The sequence below is a fragment of the Physeter macrocephalus genome, chromosome 20 (genome assembly GCF_002837175.3).
Source record: "Physeter macrocephalus isolate SW-GA chromosome 20, ASM283717v5, whole genome shotgun sequence".
In the NCBI taxonomy this organism is placed as follows: Eukaryota; Metazoa; Chordata; class Mammalia; order Artiodactyla; family Physeteridae; genus Physeter; species Physeter macrocephalus.
The window spans coordinates 20,235,790-20,254,243 of record NC_041233.1 but is presented as its reverse complement, the minus strand read 5'-3'; the positions used below and the strand labels follow the sequence as shown (position 1 = coordinate 20,254,243).

At 38.6% G+C, this 18,454-nt stretch overlaps 1 protein-coding gene across 1 annotated transcript in view; it reads left to right on the top strand.

Moving 5' to 3' along the window:
• Nucleotides 1-17,247, top strand: part of DNAJC12 (DnaJ heat shock protein family (Hsp40) member C12) — a 34,064-nt gene extending 16,817 nt beyond the window's left edge. Inside the window, exons 3-5 of the mRNA XM_007121252.3 lie at nt 4,161-4,300; nt 10,838-11,042; nt 16,716-17,247. Of these exons, the coding sequence (XP_007121314.2) occupies nt 4,161-4,300; nt 10,838-11,042; nt 16,716-16,810 (440 nt within the window). The 3' untranslated portion in view covers nt 16,811-17,247. The remainder of the gene's footprint in view (nt 1-4,160; nt 4,301-10,837; nt 11,043-16,715) is intronic.
• The last annotated feature ends 1,207 nt before the right edge of the window (nt 17,248-18,454 follow it).

The window sequence follows — 18,454 nt, the reverse complement described above, 5'->3', positions numbered from 1 at the left end:
TGCTTGGGGTGAAAAGTGTTCTGTAGAAAGGACAGCAAGTGCCAAGTCCTGGGGCTGGAGTGTGCTTGGTGTACTCAAGGAACATCAGGGAACCTACTATGGCAGTAGCAAGGGAGATGGGAAAAATAGGAGGAATAGGAGGGGACTTTCCTTGTGGTCCAGTGGTTAAGAATCTGCCTTCCAATGCAGGGGACGCGGTTTAGATCCCTGGTTGGGGAACTAAGATCCCACATGCTGTGGGGTAACTAAGCCCACGTGCCACAACCACTGAGCCCGTGCGCCACAACTAGAGAGGCTGAGTGTCACAACTACTGAGCCCATGTGCCACAACTAGAGAGAAGCCTGAGCAGTGCAATGAAGAGCCCGTGCGCTGCAATGAAAGATCCCGCATGCCGCAACTAAGACCCGACATAGCCAAAAATAAATACATAAATAAATATTTAAAAAACTGAGGTCAGAGAAGGAAGAGAGGGGCAGATGGCAGGCAGAGCATGTCAGACCTAGTAGCCATGGTAAGAATTTTCAATTTAATTCTAAGAGAAATGAAAAGTCAAAATGGAAGTAATTTTGAGCAGAGGAGTGACATTATGTGACTTTTTTTTTTTTTTTCTTTTTTGGGCCGTGCGGCTTGTGGGATCAGTTTGTGAGATCTTAGTTCCCCGACCAGGGATTGAACCCGCACTCCCCGCAGTGAAAGTAGAGTCCTAACCACTGGACCTCCAGGGAATTCCCTATGTGACTTATTTTTAAAAAGATCACTCTGACTGCTGTGTAGAACATAGACTGAGGCAAAGGCAGGGAGATCAGTTGAGAAGCTAGTATAATAATCCAGCCAAGAGAGGATGGTGGCTTGGGCCAGAGTGATGGCAGTGGAGGCGGGGACAAGAGGTCAGATCTTGGATACATTTTAAAGTAGAGCCAACAGGATTTGCTAATGAATTAGAAATGAAATGTAAGAGAAAGAGAAGAGTCAAGGATGACTCCAAGTGTTTAGAAAACTAGTACAGTATGTCCTGACTCCCCATGCAGAACCAGTCTTGCTTCTATATTTCTCTTTATCACACTGTATTGAAATGATTTGCTTATATGTCTGCTTCCTTACTAGACTCCGAGTTTCTCAAGGGTACAACCTGGATCTTAGTGATGAATAAGGAAGATTTTTATTACCCCTGGAGATTAAGGAGAAAGTGGAGATTAGAGGGTAATATGTATTGCAGAAAAATGGAAGGGGCAGGAAGGCAGTCAAGTGTAGCCTTCCCAGCTGGGGAGCCTGGCAGGCTTGGGTTTGAATTGTAGCTCCATCACCTGTAGCTTAGGGACTTGGGGCAAGTTATATGAACCTCCTTCAGCCTTATACTATGGAAAATGTGAATCATACTAATAATATCCACCTCATAAAATTGTTGTGAACACAAAAGAAACTCTATATTCATTAGCAGTCACTTCCCATTTCCCCCTGCCTAGCCCCTGGCAATCACGAATCTAATTACTGTATAGATTTGTCTATTCTGACTATTTCATATAAATGGCATCACACAGTAAGTGGCCTTTTGTGACTATCTTCTTTCATTTAGCATAATGTTTTCAAGGTTCATCCATGTTGTAGCATATACCACATTTTGTTTATCTACCTGTTGGTTGACAGACATTTGAGTTGTTTCCACTTTTTAGCTAGTATGAATAAAGCTGCTATGGGCATTCATATACAAGTTTTTATATGTGTGGACATATGTTTTCAGTTCTCTTGAGTATATACTTAGGGTTGAAATTCTTGGGTCAAATGGTAATTCTATGTTTAACATTTTGAGGAACTACCAAACTGTAGTTCAAAGCAGGAACATTGTTTTACAATCCCACCTGTATGAGGCTTCCAATTTCTCCACATCCTCACCAACACTTGTTATTATCTATCTTTTTAAAAATAATCATTCTGGCAGGTGTGAAGTGGTATCTCACTGTGGTTCTGATTTGTACTTCCCCAGTGACTAATGATGTTGAGCAGCTTCCCATGTGCTTATTGGCCATTTGTATATCTTTGGGGAAATGTCTATTCAAATCCCTTGCCAATTTTTAAATGAAGGTATTGGTCTTCTTATTAAGTTGTAAGAGTTTTTTATGCATTTTAGATACAACTCCTTCATCAGATCTGTGACTTGCAAATATTTTCTCCCAGTCTATGGCTTGTCTTTTCACTTTCTTGATGGTGTTCTTTGAAGCACAAACATTTTAGTTTTGATGAAGTACAATTTTTCATTTTTTCTTTTGCTGCTGTGCTTGTGATTTTGGCATTATATCTAAGGAGCCATTGCCTAATCCAAGGTCACAAAGATTTACTTCTATATTTTTTTCTTATAACTTTAGCTCTTACATTTTGACTGTTTTGAGTTAATATTTGTATATGGGATTCAGCTTCATTTTTAAAAAAATTATTTATTTTACTTATTTTTATTTTTGGCTGTGTTGGGTCTTCGTTGCTGCGTGTGGGCTTTCTTTAGTTGCAGCAAGTGGGGGCTACTCTTCGTAGCAGTGCGTGGGCTTCTCATTGCGGTGGCTCCTCTTGTTATGGAGCATGGGCTCTAGGCACGTGGGCTTCAGTAGTTGTGGCAGACGAGCTCAGTAGTTGTGGCACATGGGCTTAGTTGCTCCGCAGCATGTGGGATCTTCCTGGACTAGGGATCAAACCTGTGTCCCCTGCATTGGCAGGTGGATTCTTAACCATGCCCCACCAGGGAAGCCCCAACTTCATTCTTTTGCATGTGGATATCCAGTTGTCCCAGCCTATTTGTAGAAAAGACTGCTCTTTCCCAATCGAATTGTCTTGGTAGAATTGTAAAAAAACCAATTGACTGTAAATGTGAGGGTTTATTTCTGGACTCTCAATATCCCATTTGTTTACATTTGTCCTTATGGCAATACCACCACACTCTTTTCATTACTATAGCTTTGTAGAAAGTTTTAGATTGGGAAGTGTGAGTTCTTCCACTTTTGTTCTTATTTTTCAAGATTGTTTTGACTATTCTGGGTCCCTTGTATTTGCATATGGATTGTCAATTTCTGCAAAAAAAGGCAGCTGGGATTTTGATAGAGACTGTGTTGAATCTGTAGATCAGTTTGGGAAATAGTACCATCTTAGCAATATTAGATCTTCTGATCCATGAACATGGATGTCTTTCCATTTATTTAGATATTTAATTTCTTTCAACAGTGTTTTATAGTTTTCAGTGAACTTTCATTAACATTTCTTAGGTATTTTATTTTTTTGATGCTATTGTAAATGGAATTGTTTCCTTAATTTCATTTTCAGATTGTTCATTGCTAATGTATAGAAACACAATTGATTTTTGTATATTGGTCTTGTATCCTGCTCTATAGAAAGTTTTAACTTCACTGAGGAGCAGAAGACATATTGGAAGTGTTTCCAACAGGTCTTGAAAAGTTTCTATTATATACCATCTGGTCAAATAGATCAGTGACAAAGCTACCATTCATCAACCACCTACCATGTTATTTCCTGTGTTTAAAATCTCCCAGGAGCTTCCCATTGCTCTTACAAGAAAAAACAGACCAGAATCCTTAGCATAACCTCTAAGGTCCTGGGTGACTGGGCCCTTGTCTACTCTACAGGCCCACCCCTCATTGTTCTTCCCCTGACCCGTGTCTTCCTGCCAAATTGGCATCCTCTACTTCCTCTAAATAAACATGCTTTTTTTTTTTTTTTTTTTGCCTTAGAGTCTTCATTTACACTGTTCCTCTAGCCTGCTCATTACCCTCTATCACACTACCACTAGAAAAGGTAGTTTTCTTCCTAGTAGACAAGACTGTAATTTTTCCAATGTTTATAAGTGTCTATCCCGTGAGGTAGATTATGTCTATTGTTCACATCTGTGTCATCAGCACCTGGGAGAGCACCTGGCACATCACTGGAGCTCAGTAAAGGGAGTGGATAAACAGTGAGCCAGGTACATTACGTACAAAATCTCACTTGTCCTTATGATGCACTTTACAAGTGAGGAAACTAAAGCTTGATGAAGTGAACTGGCCCAAGGTTACACAGCTGGTAAATAACAGAGACATATTTCAGTGAGATCAGTTTGATTGCATGGGAGTTTAAAAATAACTCCTCCGGGAAAGTAGTGCTCATTTTAAACTTTGTTTTCTAGTGGAGACTTTTCAGAAACTGCAGAAGGCAAAGGAGATTTTGACTAATGAAGCAAGTCGAGCCCGCTATGACCACTGGCGAAGGAGCCGGATATCGATGCCATTCCAGCAGTGGGAAGCTTTGAGTGACTCGGTGAAAACGGTAGGTTTCTCTCCGGGATTAACTGAATTTATGAAGCTCAGGCTGCCTCTGGGTTAGATTCACACAGTAGCTTAAAGAGTCAGCAGACAAGAGGAGAGAGAAGACCAAGAAGCTGGTAGTATCTAGATATAACACAGTGTCCACAAAATCCTGTGAAGGGAAAGTCAGTACATCAGGGCCAGAAGAGACTCTGACTACATTTGTCAGTCTCTTTGGCTGTTTGATTCAGTATATGTATATGCTCCCCGTTATCATTTACTGTTTTATACATTCTGATAACTGTGCTTCTCAAGTTGCTCATATAATACTGCCGAATCTTGAACCATTGCAAATTCATATTCTCCATCTTTTTAGTTCATATGAGCCCGTTCTCTTCTCAAGGCTTAATAAATTCAATTAAAAAACAGGACCTAATTAATCAAAGAAAGTTGTAAATTATTTGTAAATTATTCCCATTATTAATTCTGGTGAAAAAATTGTTGGATAGATGCAGAGAGACTTTTTAAACTATTGTGTTATTTTCCTTCATGGCATTAAAAAAACTAAATACAAAATAATCTCTGTAATTACTGTGTTATGTATTTATTTTGTTCTTCCATGGACCTTTGTAGATTGTAGAGAAAATTTTAAAGGTTTTTACATTCATAGACATGATTTATTATCTGGCTTTTTTTTTTACAGGGACATTTTTCAATAACATGAGACTTAGAATGCATAAGTTACTTTATAAGGAAGTCTTCAGGGACATATTAGAATTAGTGTATAAAGTGATTCACATCTCTTGAATTACAGCTCTTCAAGGTTACATTTAGATTCCTTCTGGATAGTTTTTATTTTAAGGAGACTTGAGCAAATTGTTTTGTCACTGATAAAAGACCTGTAACAATGAGGGAGGGTCTTTGAAGTAATGGGGAAGAACAATGAAAAACTCTCAAAGTATGTAGTTAAAGCCACTCTACATAACATGTAAACTGTTTTCTTCATCTCATTTTGGAATGCAGTGTATATTCATATGGTTTAAGGTGGGTTAAGTATTTATGAAGGACTAACCATAAGATTGTTGAATATATACACAAAATAACTAGAGAGAATCTCTAAAAAAATAGTGACAGCTTCACATACACAAAAATAAGATTTTTCTCTTTTACATTGTGTGTATCCAAAATTCCTTGTTAACCCTGACTGAATAAACATTGTTCTGCCACCTCTACATAACTATATTTCTAGTCTCTTGAGTGTTACACACTGTAACTGCTACTGAATTAGTGACCCTTGTTATTTTAATGCCTTTTGATTTATAGTTCATTTTTCTTGATGATCCACTGAACTCTATTACTTAACTTTAATGGCTAATATCAAGTTAGCTGTGGATTTTTCAAAAACTCTTCTCCAAGTCCCTGCTCTAATTTATATTGCAGATGTCTTCCCATTATTTCCATTAAATACTAATGTCCTGTCTCCAAACACATCATTTCTGCTTAGAATTTAGCTTAACTATGAACTCTTTGAGGTCTTACAATAATTACATATCAGATCTTACTGGCTGCATCATTAGTCTTGTCAGCAAAGTTGAAATATTATGCTGGGCTAGCATTTGGCTCAGGATTCATTTTTATTAGTGGTACAAAAATGATGAGATGCATATCCTTCTACTTTAAATCAGCAGTGATATTTTTCCTTGCAGTCTTCTTTGGGCTCAACCTTGTCGTTTCTGACTTACTTTTGTTCTATTCCTCAGTGAACTTTGAAACCCCTATACCAAATTTCATGTGTTTTGTACCTCATTCGATAGATTTTCTGTAACTTCCTTTCATTTCTTTCTGTTCTAATCCTCACAGTGACTTCTGCATGTGAAAACCTCACCTCTCTCTATAACATTTTAGTTGTTTTTTTGTGTGTGTGCATTTCATTTGTCCATCCTTTCACACTCACTACTCTAGAGAAATTAATAACAATTGCCATACCTAGTACGGTTCATCACCTATTAGATCACCATCCTTTCGTAGATAAACATCACCGTTAGGGTTTTTGGATTAGGTATATTACATAGGTCATTCTGACAATAAAATGGTTATAATTTAGGATTATAGGTGAAATTTTAGGTGACGTTTATCTAAAACACATCTGCATGTTCGCTTGCCCTAAAAGTGCAGGACAAATCACAATGCACTTTTGCAGCGTCACACAGGTTCGTATTACAGGAATCTCCTTGGGAGAATTCCTCAAATGAACCATAGCTTCAGGGTGGACACACTTCTATCATCCAAGAGTGATGAAACTCTAGCTGGTATTTTTTTTCCCTCACACCAAGTCCCTGTCACTTCACTAGCTATTAAGTTTTCTTTTCCATTTTAGAAGTTCCTCCTGTTAGTCTAATTTGTAAAAATATTTTAAGAATTCATTCAGGTCAGTGAATATGCTGGAAATTTAAGTCTAGATGTGTGATGTTGGTTTAAAAAAAGGGACTATGAAGTGAGGATTTCAGTAACTGTGGCCTTGGGATCTTGGAATAACTTGAAAACAGACACCTTTCCAGCTCAAAGAATCTTAGAGAAATCATCATTGTCTTGCTAAATGGTTTTACCCCAAGGGATCCAGTGTATGAATGGCTCTCCCTCTTGCTCCAAAATATATGGCTTTAGGATGGTTGTGGGAAAATGGTTGCAGTCAAAATAAAATTCTGAGAAAAATTTCTCATAAGCCGTTAAAAATGTCCCATGCTGTACCAATTGCTACAAATGCTTTCAAAGTATTTACTATAGGTCAGTCATTAACCCTCACCACCCATCTAAGGCAGACTGTAGGCACTTTTATTCCAAGAGAAAAGTACTGAGGCAAGAGTTGATACATTGTATACAGGCCACCTAGCTGACCTGTGATACATACATCTAACATTTTCAGCTCACTGGGTCCTGAATTCTTGAATGTCTTCCTCTCCGTTTTTCACTAACTTTCTCAGTATCTTTCCCCCTCCACAAACGAAGCCACTGGCCAGCCTCCTCTATTCCGCTCACATGCAAAAAACCCAAGAAACCAAGCAAACAAAACAACAAACCAAACCAAAACCAGATTATATTTTACACCAGCTGAGGCCATTGCCTCTTTTTAAAATTAACATTTTTATTTTGATATAAAACCTACAGAAAAAAATGCCTAAAACCTGCATGTACAGTTTAGCAAGTGGCTGTGAAGTGTATACTCTGTAACCACCCCTCACCCCAACACACATATTACTGGCACCGAGAAGCTCCCTCCTTATATTGATATATTTTGGCAACCATAACTCAATCTAATTTTTAAACTCTAGTTGTACATATATATAATCTTGTCATAGAATATTTAGAACACACCAAAAAATGAAAAGAAAGAGAAAAGAAAAGAAAAAAGAACTTCACAATGCTGCCATGCAAAGATAACCCCATTTGTATTTTGGTGCATTTCCTTCCAGTGTTTTCTGCCCTTCATTTGTTAGTGTGAGAGCCGGTTACACTGAATGGTGGCAGTAACTGCTTTATGGGGTCATTATTTGGGGAAGAGGATTCAGGATGACGCTCCTTTGCAGTTGGGGAGAGATAGGTTGAATGTGGGAAGAAGTGAGTTCTCAGGTTGGATTAGGGCAGAAGGCTTGAATATACTTAAGGTTTTAGGCTGTGTACAGGCTATATTGCCCTCCAGTCTGTATATTTTATGTATATATCTATATATTTATATATCTATATTTGAGTATATCTTTCTACCTTTTAATTTAGTTGAGATCATGCTATTTGTGATCATATTGGCTATTATTTATAAACACCATGTCATTAACATTTCCCAATTCTCTTAAAAAACGATGATGAACAGATGTATTTAAAAGAGTCCAAGAAGGCATTTTATCCCTTTGTACTTTCCCTTTCTTCTTGGTGAGGTGCTTCTCCTGGCTCCTGCCTGTGTGGCCAGTGTTAATGCTCCTGAGACAGGTGGTAAGAAATTGTGGTATCTCTCTAAGCTCTTTAAGATGCTAGTGATCTCTGCCTCTTCCCCGCCGCCCCCCACTTCGCACCTCCCTCCTCCCCACGTAGCGAACTTGGCCAAATACACACGTAATGGGCCACTGCCTGCCTACGTTGATTTGTTTAAACTAGCAAATAAAGTGGTGCTCTGGGGAGAAGTTGGCAACCACAGTATTTTGAGATAGTTCAGACCTCAGTGCGCTAAAGATGAAAAGCCTGATGCCCCTTGCAACGTGGGGCACGTGTGTAGCTGAGGCAGTGGCCCCTGCCATGGTTTGCGGCACAGTTTTTTGTGTGTGTGTGTGTGGCACAGTTTTTAAATGTCACCACTTCTGAGCTTATTCGCTAAGCCTTGGACTTTAGAAAAATCAATGTTGTATTTGGTTTGGTTTCTTTGCTTTGCTTTTATTCTGTTTTTTTGCAGCACAGGAAAAGAATATCCTGGATATTAGGAGAATAATATATTCTGGGTTTTACACTTGCCCAAATATGTGGCTTATGGGTTTTTCTTGGGTTTCTGAGTAACAGAGGTAGTATGTTACTGTTCAGCAGTGCTTCAGAAATAGCATCCCACAATATCCAGATGAGGTTTCAAGAAACAGTTATGTTTATTATTTTGGTTGATGTCAGGGCTAATTATTCTACTTGAAATATTCTTGACACAGCAAACTCTCACTCTTTCTTACTCTGTATTCATCTATTCGTCTTTTCATTTATCTACTCATCCATCCAATTTAAAACATTTTAATAGGAAACACAGGGAGTTTCCTGACGGTCCAGTGGTTAGGAGTGGTGCTTTCACTGTCGTGGCCCAGGTTCAACCCCTGGTTGGGGGACTAAGATTCTGCAAGCCGCACAGTGCAGCCAAAAAAAAAAAAAAAAAAAGACAAAGGAAATACATATACAGGACACACGTGAAAAAGGTACAAAAGGATGCATGGGGAAAAGTAATTGTCTTGTGCTTTTGTTCCATTTTGAAGATCCATTTTTCATTTTTTCTCACTCCTGACACTATCATCAGAAGCCAGAGCTAGACTGGAAAAACTATACCGTTAAGTTACTTGGCAAAGGACCACCACCCAAGTATATTGGACGCAGTTCTAGGATGTCAGGTTTCTGGGGGGCGTTTTCAAGTGTTTTGGATCTTGTGTTTGTCTAAAAATATAAAAGTTTTACCAGAAGTTAGTGGGCAATGCCCAACACTTGATTTATGGTCCCTGATTTTTTAAAATTGTAAATTAAAAAAATATAATAAAACACTTTGTTTAAAAAAATCAAAATAGTACAATAGGATATGTAATAAAAAGTGAGTCCATCCTTATTCCAGACTCCAGTTCTACTCCCCTCTCTCAGAAAGCCACCATTGCAGTTTCTTGTGTTTCCTTCCAGAAACCTTCCATACAGTATACACATACACATTCATATTATTATTTTAAAAATGGAAAGATATTTAGAAAGTTCTCATTATTTTGATGATAACTGGACTTTAAGTGAATCCACTTAAAATTAGGACAAATATTTCACAGTAAATATTGATTGACTTTCTGCTTTGTGCCATGAGTTTTCCTAAAGAGAAGATGTATAACCCAGAATTTTAATATTTGCCAACTCTTCATTGATCATGGCTGGATGGAAGGTCACAATAGTAGAGTGGGGATAGTAGTTACAAGAGTAGTAGGTTTAATCTCTGGCGTGGCTCAAGGTACACAGCCCAACTGTCTGTGTTTTGATAGTAAAATACACATAAAACTTACCATTTTAACCATTTTAAAGTGTACATTTCAGTGGCATTAAGTACATTCCCAATGTTGTTTACCCTTTATCACTATCTAGTTCCAGAACTTTTTCATCACCCCAAAAGGAAACCCTGTACCTGTTAGCAATCACTCCTTATTCCCCTCTCTCCAGCTTCTTCTGGTAATCACTAATCTGCTTTCTATCTGTATGGATTTGTCTATTCTGGAATTATACAATATGTGCATTTTATTTCTGGCTTCTTTTACTAAGCATAATGTTTTCAAGGTTTATCCACTTTGTAGTACTTTCCTCCTTTTTTATGGCCAAATAATATTCCATTGTATGAATATGCCACATTTTTTTTATTCATTCATGAATTGATGGACATTTGGATTGTTTCCAAATTTTGGCTCTTGTGACTAGTGCTGCTATGAACACTTGTGTTTAAGTTTTTCTTTGAACACTTATTTTCAATTCTTTTGTGTCTAGGAGTTGAATTGCTGGGTCATATGGTAATTTTATGCCTAATTTTCTAAGAAAACATCTCATTCTTTGAATCTCTCTGATGCTGGTCCCTTTGCTTTCTACCAGGATATGGATTTCTCCTTATATCATTAGTTTTCCAAATCAGTGAGGATTAATTGATTAACATCTGAATTAATTGATTAATATCTGGCTAATAGTCAAGTCTAACATTTTGTTAATCAGCACTCTAATAGTAGGTTACGTGTTACCACATATTGAACTTTAAATATATTAACTATATAATATTGATTTTATATTATACATCTGCTTTCAATTAATGTAGTCAATGCACTGGGCTGCCAGAGGTAAAAAAGATCTGATGTTGGAAGAATCTGACCAGACTCATACCAATAAAATTGAAAATGAGGAACGGAATGAACAAAAAGAGATAAAGAATGAGGAGTTTGGTCCAACCACAGAGAAAATGGAGCAAAAAGAATCCAAATCCATGGAGAAGTCATTCTCTTCACAAAATCCAGATTCTCCAGGTAAGTCATGTCATGTAGCTTTGCAGAACAGAGAAGGTGTGAAATTAAAAGGCTCGTTTTATATTGTATTTATTCTCAACCTTTCCAGCTACATAGTAGTGCCAAATATAAGGGTTGGTTTAGCACCTTAAAAGATACTTACCTAGCATTGACATAGAAACTAGAAGATATATTCCTTAATACATTCCTTGCAAGGGAAAAACTTGAGACATTTCTGGGATCGTCATCTGCTTTACTAAAACAGTACTAGCTAACATGTGTTGGGAATTTACTATGTGTAGTTCTTTACATATATTACTATTATCTTGTTTAATATTAATTTTACATATATTAATTTATTTAATCCTCATTACAAGTTTGTGAGGTTGGTACCAATATTATAAATTTATTTATTTGTTTGTTTTTATTTTTGGCTGTGTTGGGTCTTCATTGCTGTGCACGGGTCGTCTCCATTTGCGGCCAGTGGGGGCCACTCTTCGTTGCGGTGAGCGGGCCCCCTCATTGTGGTGGCCTCTCTTGTTGCGGAGCACGGGCTCCAGGCATGCGGGCCTCGGCAGTTGTGGGATGCAGGCTCTAGAGCACAGGCTCAGTAGCCATAGTGCACGGGCCCAGTTTCTCCGTGGCATGTGGGATCTTCCCGGGCCAGAGATCAAACCCACGTCCCCTGCATTGGCAGGCGGACTCCCAACCACTGCACCAGCAGGGAAGCCCAGGTTGGTACCAATATTATTCTCATTGTATAGATGAGAAAACTGAAGCCTAGAGAGTTTGAAAAATTTTCTCAAGGTTATCCAGCTTGTATGTGGCAGGGAAGGGGTCTGAACTGAGGCAGTTTGGTTGCAGAGTCTGCATTCTAAGGCATTGCACTATACTGAGAAGACACCTTATCTGTAAGTAGATTTATAGACATCTGACCCATGTATATATCCACTGAAGCAGGGTATTACAGAGGTTAAACTCTCAGCTCCCCAACTATACTACCTGGGTTCACATCCTAGCTCTACCATTTATTATCTGTATTACTTGGTAAAAGTTACTTAACTTCTCTACACTTCAGTTTTCTCATCTACAAAATAGAGATCAGAATGGTACCTTCTCATAAAGTTACCATGAAGATTAAATGAGACGATCCATGCAAAATGCTTAGCACAGTGATTTGCCTACAGCCGGCCCTGGATAATTGTTAGCTATTGTTATCATTTCTTTGTCTATCTGGCCATCCCACTGTATTTATCTTGTACAGATGTGTTATGTACACACACTTTAACTGTACTCCAAATTCTTGATTCTCATGGTTGTGATACAACACCCCACTAGAATTTAGCCTTTAAGTAAAAGGTTCCTGAATGTTCTCGACTACTTCTTACAAAAAAGAAGATAATTCGACAGTTTGTGGTGAACGATAGTCTTTCTAGAGATAGTCACTTCAAAACTCTCTTTGGGGAAAACTTTTACATGCTCACTACTTGTTGGGAATAAAGATTCTTAGAGCTTCATTCAGGTGCCTCTGCTGGTTACCCAAGAGATCCTTTTATAGAGCCTGCAGTTGACTGCATCAGCCGCATAACTGGCAATGGTTATAATATAACAAACCAATCAAAGCAGAAGCTCGAATGTTCTAAAAACAGTTTTAGGCAAACATACACATACAAATGCCCACCCACAGGCATCCACAGGCGAACACGTGAATGTTTCTCCATTTAGCCTTGGAATGCTCAGATCTGGGCTTCCGGAACCGTTGGGGCCTCCCTGTGACTTTATGTTTCAGATTCAGACCTATTCTGAGTTCACTAGAGTTGAGGGGGTTGATCACGTCAGATTCTCACACTGAGGCCCCACTTAAATTCCTTTCATAAGATTCTATAAAATTTTCTGTTTTCAAAAATAGTTATTTAGATATTTAAAAGCCCCAAAGTAATATGAGCTTATCATTAAAAATTCAAAGAATCACATATAGACAATTTAGTGTCTACCCTAGTCTCATCCTTCTCTGCTTCTACTTCCTGAAGTAACCAATGCAGATGCCCAGGTGTGTCTCCTTCCATAGGCTTTGTTTGTCTATGCTAACAAAGGCATGTATAAGCATATGTTCGTTTGTGAGGGCTTTACAAATAAAGAATGGGGTTATACTGTGCACATTCCTCTCTGTTATACAGTAGCTAAGAGCACAGACTCTGGAACCAGAGCCTAGCTTTTCCCACTGATGAGTTGTGTGACCTTGGGCAAGTGAGATAACCTCTCTGTATTTGCATTTTCTTATCTCTATATAATGGTTAAAATGTTTCTGTCTACCTCTACCTTGTAAGTCTTTTTTTCTTTGTTTGCGCTGGATCTTCGCTGCTGCGCGTAGGCTTTCTCTGGTTGCAGTGCACGGGCTTCTCATTGCGGTGGCTTCTCTTGTTGCAGAGCACGGCCTCTAGGCGTGCTGGCTTCAGTAGTTGTGGTGTGCAGGCTTCAGTAGTTGTGGCTCACGGGCTCTAGAGCGCAGGCTCAGTAGTTGTGGCGCACGGGATTAGTTGTTGGCAGCATGTGGGGTCTTCCCGGACCAGGGCTCAAACCCGTGTGCCCTTCACTGGCAGGCGGATTCTTAACCACTGCGCTACCAGGGAAGCCTTTTTTTTTTTTTTAAGGTCTTTTTGCGAAGTAAATAACGTATGTAAAATATTTAGACCTGGTACATAGCCATTGCTTTTTTAATGTTAGCTTTTATTACTATGGAACTCCTCCTTCGACCCTTATATTTAGAATGAACTCATTAGAATGAACAGCTGATAAATATTCCACAGTGTAGATATATTGTAATTTACTCAGAACAAATTGTGATGCCAGTTTTGATACCCTCACATTGTGAAATGTATTCTCTTACTGTGGTTGAGGAATGAAACAGAGGCGGTGAGAGGAGGGAGGATCACTGTTTTGAAAGCTGTAGTTGGAGAATAAGAATTATGCAATTTTGGGCTTCCCTGGTGGCGCAGTGGTTGAGTCCGCCTGCCGATGCAGGGGACACGGGTTTGTGCCCCGGTCCGGGAAGATCCCACATGCCGCGGAGCGGCTGGGCCCGTGAGCCATGGCCGCTGAGCCTGCGCGTCCGGAGCCTGTGCTCCGCAACGGGAGGGGCCGCAGCGGTGAGAGGCCCGCGTACCGCAAAAAAAAACCCCCAAAAAACAAAAAAAGAATTATGCAATTTTGCTGATGGCTGCATTTACCAGTATTTTCTTAACGTTGTTTAAGAGATTATTGACCGTTCTGAGTAGCGCCTTAAAGTTGGGGTTGCATATGCCGAAGCACAGTTGCCTGATTATTTATAATTTCATTTGACTGCAGTGTAAATTTTTATAACATCAGCATTTAAGAAATATTATTCACGTCAGCTTTACCAAGCCCTGAGTGGCTTCCCACATAACTTTTCAGCATTTTTGTTAATTTCCTCAAGCAGTGCTTGATATTTACTTTGAAGTTTGCCTTTTGATGCCTCTTCTGTGATGAGCTTCTATCAAATAGACCCCATGATTTTCTGATTCTTCACTGCAACCAGGAAAATAAGGAGCACTGCATCCGAAAACCCATGTGCGAGACAATCTTACTTTTACTTTCTTTTCATTTAAATTATGCAATAAATGTGCCTTCTGATGAATACAATTCTAGAATCAAACATCCTGGAGTAAAAAATAAACAAATGTAGCAGATGCTGTTGATGTGCTAACATATCCTCTGGGCATTGCCAACCCTACGGCTACCACCAGAGGGCTTTCTCTGGCAGTGGGTCTGGCTTGGCAGCAGTGAGCGGGCAGTTAAGTACCAGGGAGTAAAGACGCTGTGGGTGTAGCCATCAGATGATAATGAATGGGAGGGGGAGGCTAAATTCCCCAGTGCCTTCACCCCTCAAGTGGAATAACTCTCAGGGGTCTTTATACACTTGGTTCCTTTCCTTACCAGGGTCTCCTGGGATCACCTCCCCAAGTTAGCCACTTGCATTCAAGTTCTTGTCTGGGGTCTACTTCTAGGGGGACCCAAACTTGAAAACATCTTTTCAAACTACAAAAATAACATGTGTTTAGTGTAGAAATGTGAGAAAATATGGTCAAGCAAAAGGAAGAAAATACAATAACTTGTAGTCTTACCACTTAGGGAAATATTTATTATTGTTATATTGGTATATTTTAAGATATGTTAGCATACCTAAAATGAAAAGGATATTACTGTACATATTTTGTGTGCGTGTTTCAATTACAGGTTGTCAGAAACAATTTCCTTTTTGCTTTTTCCCCAAATGGCAATTCTTTAGATTTTTTTCTCTGATAATTCTAAAGAAAGTGCAGATCCTATTTTCCTGGGATAATCACTGTCAACTATTCTGTGTATATTTTTCCTACTACATATTTAGATAATATTTTAAATATCAATGGAGGCATATTTAATATATTATTCTGTAACCTGCTTTTTCATTAGCAGTATTGTGAAAGTAAAAAATGATACAAGGCATACTTATTCGTCGCAGAAAAATAAGAAAATACAGATAAACAAAAAAAGAGTATAAAAAATGAGAATCATATCTATTCCAACTCTTCAGGAATAGTTAACTGTTAACATTTAGGGGTAATTCCTTATAGACTTAAAAAAATTTTATATAAATACCCATGTAAATATGAATTTATGAATGAGATCATGCTGTCTAAACTGTTTCCTAACTACCAGTTACTTAGCAATATGTTATGAACATTTTTCTATGATGACAAATACTAAAACATTGTTAATGACTATATCAAAGCCTTTTAACCAATTTTCTATTACTGAAGATTTAGACTGTTTCTTGATTTTTTAAACAAATGGTATCATAATAAACATCCTTAGAGTTAAGCCCTTGAGCACATCATGATTATTTCATTAGGATAAATTTCTAGAAGTAGAATTATTGGCTTAAAGGTTTATACATTTTAATGAGTTTGATAAATATTGCCAAATTGCCTGCTAGAAGAGTTTTGCCAGTTCACACTTCCTCCAGTAGAGAATGAAAATGACCTTTTCTCTAGTTTTCAACAAAGTTGTTTATTAGAATAAAAAAAAAATCTTACTACTGTGGAATAAATTATTTGTATTTCCAGGGATCCTTTCCATTGACCTTTTTTTTTTTTTTTTTTTTTTTTCCTGCGGTACGCGGGCCTCTCACTGTTGTGGTCTCTCCCGTTGCGGAGTGCAGGCTCCGGACGTGCAGGCTCAGCGGCCATGGCTCACGGGCCCAGCCGCTCTGCGGCATGTGGGATCTTCCCGAACCGGGGCACGAACCCGTGTCCCTGCATCGACAGGCGGACTCTCAACCACTGCGCCACCAGGGAAGCCCGACCTTTTACTTTTGACAGCTGTTTGAAAGTAGTTTCCAATTTGCTTGCAGATGAATTGTCAAAATTCCCACCACTGGAAGTATCTATAAATATCCTTTTATTAATAAGCATTTAAACACGTAAGGCCCTCTCATCCATATAAACCAATTCCTGTTCATAAGGATTCAAAAGTCTGCTTATCCATTTCTGTAAGATATTAATAATTCACACCAAAGACTTACCCTTACATTTCACTTATTGCAATGAAATCTAATCAACAAGCTGTTTTACTATTATAAATAAGCTTGACTTTTCCTACCTCTGATTTTAAAATATTCTCTTCTCTCTTCTACAGGTTTTTCAGATGTGAACTGTTGGCACCTTCGTTTCCGCTGGTCTGGGGATACTCCTTCAGAACTCCTGAGGAAATTCAGAAACTATGAAATATGAAATGTCCCTGCTCCATAGGGGGGAGAGGGGGAGGAAGAGAGAGAGAGAGAGAGAGAGAGAGAGAGAGAGAGAGAGAGAGATCATTCCCTGCGCTGCCAACATACAGTCTTTGTTCACATCTTAAAAATGTCATGTTTGTGAATTGCTGAGTACCAATTCATTCCTCCATCCTTGATCCTGTTCTCTCAGTATGTTTTCTAAACAAGAAAATTTTCAGACTAGTTTCTTTCAATATTTGAGTAAATTACAGCTCTTAGATCCAGAGTAGATTGTATTATGTGCGTTTTCCTGTTAATGTTATTTATAGAAATCCATTAAAAATCGATCTCTATATTTAAATATTTCATTGATATACCATGATCTTTATGAGTGCTAGATGTACAAGAAATGTTTTCTGACTCTGGATTTAAAATAAAATGTGAAATTACTTGTCTAAACTCCATTGAATGAAATAAATAATTTTCCCAAACTTCTTAATGAATTTATAATTCAACTTTATTTTGAAAATAATTTGAATAAGTATTTCTACTTCAATCTTAATAATTATAAATTTAAAAGGTTATTATTCATTTGAGAAAATGTTTTTACAAGATTTCTTTTATTATATAGCAGGTGATAAACTTATAAACTATGTTCTAACTATGAAAATGGGCCTGTTAGGTAACATATCCTTTTTAGGTTGGAATTACTAGTTTTATCATGTGTAGTCTATGGTTATTTTTTGTTTGGAAACAAGTGAATGAAAAATTAAGAAGAAAGATGATTTTAGAGCAGGGGTTCCTTGGTCAAAACAGAGTTTTCACTGGTCTATAGCAAAATGAAAAAAATAAAAATATAGGAAGTTTTTTTTTTTAAAATAAATCTATTTATTTATTTATTTATTGGCTGCGTTGGGTCTTCGTTGCTGTGCGTGGGCTTTCTCTAGTTGCGGCGAGCATGGGCTACTCTTTGTTCTGGTGCGCAGGCTTCTCACTGCGGTGGCTTCTTTTGTTGCAGAGCACAGGCTCTAGGCATGCAGGCGTCAGTAGTTGTGGCGCACGGGCTTAGTTGCTCCACGGCATGTGGGATCTTCCGGGACCAGGGCTCGAACCCGTGTCCCCTTCACTGGCAGGCGGATTCTCAACCACTGCGCCACCAGGGAAGTCCCAGGAAGTTTCTTTAAAAAGAAAAATTATTCAGAAATTATGTCCTTCCTACCTTTGTGGTTTAAAATGTGCTTTTTAAAAAAAAATTAATTAATTTATTATTTATTTTTGGCTGTGTTGGGTCTTTGTTGCTGTGTGCGGGCTTTCTTTAGTTGCGGTGAGCGGGGGCTACTCTTTGTTGTGGTGCGCAGGCTTCTCATTGCGGTGGCCTCTCTTGTTGCGGAGCACGGGCTCTAGGCACGTGGGCTTCAGTAGTTGTGGCTTGCGGGCTCAGTAGTTGTGGCTCATGGGCTCTAGAGCATAGGCTCAGTAGTTGTGGCGCACAGGCTTAGCTGCTCCACGGCATGTGGGATCTTCCTGGACCAGGGCTTGAACCCGTGTCCCCTTCACTGGCAGGCGGATTCTTAACCACTTCGCCATCAGGGAAGTCCCCCAAGATGTGCTTCCTTTTATGAAATAGTATCATAGTAGATTGTATTGGTTTGTTGGGCTGCCATAA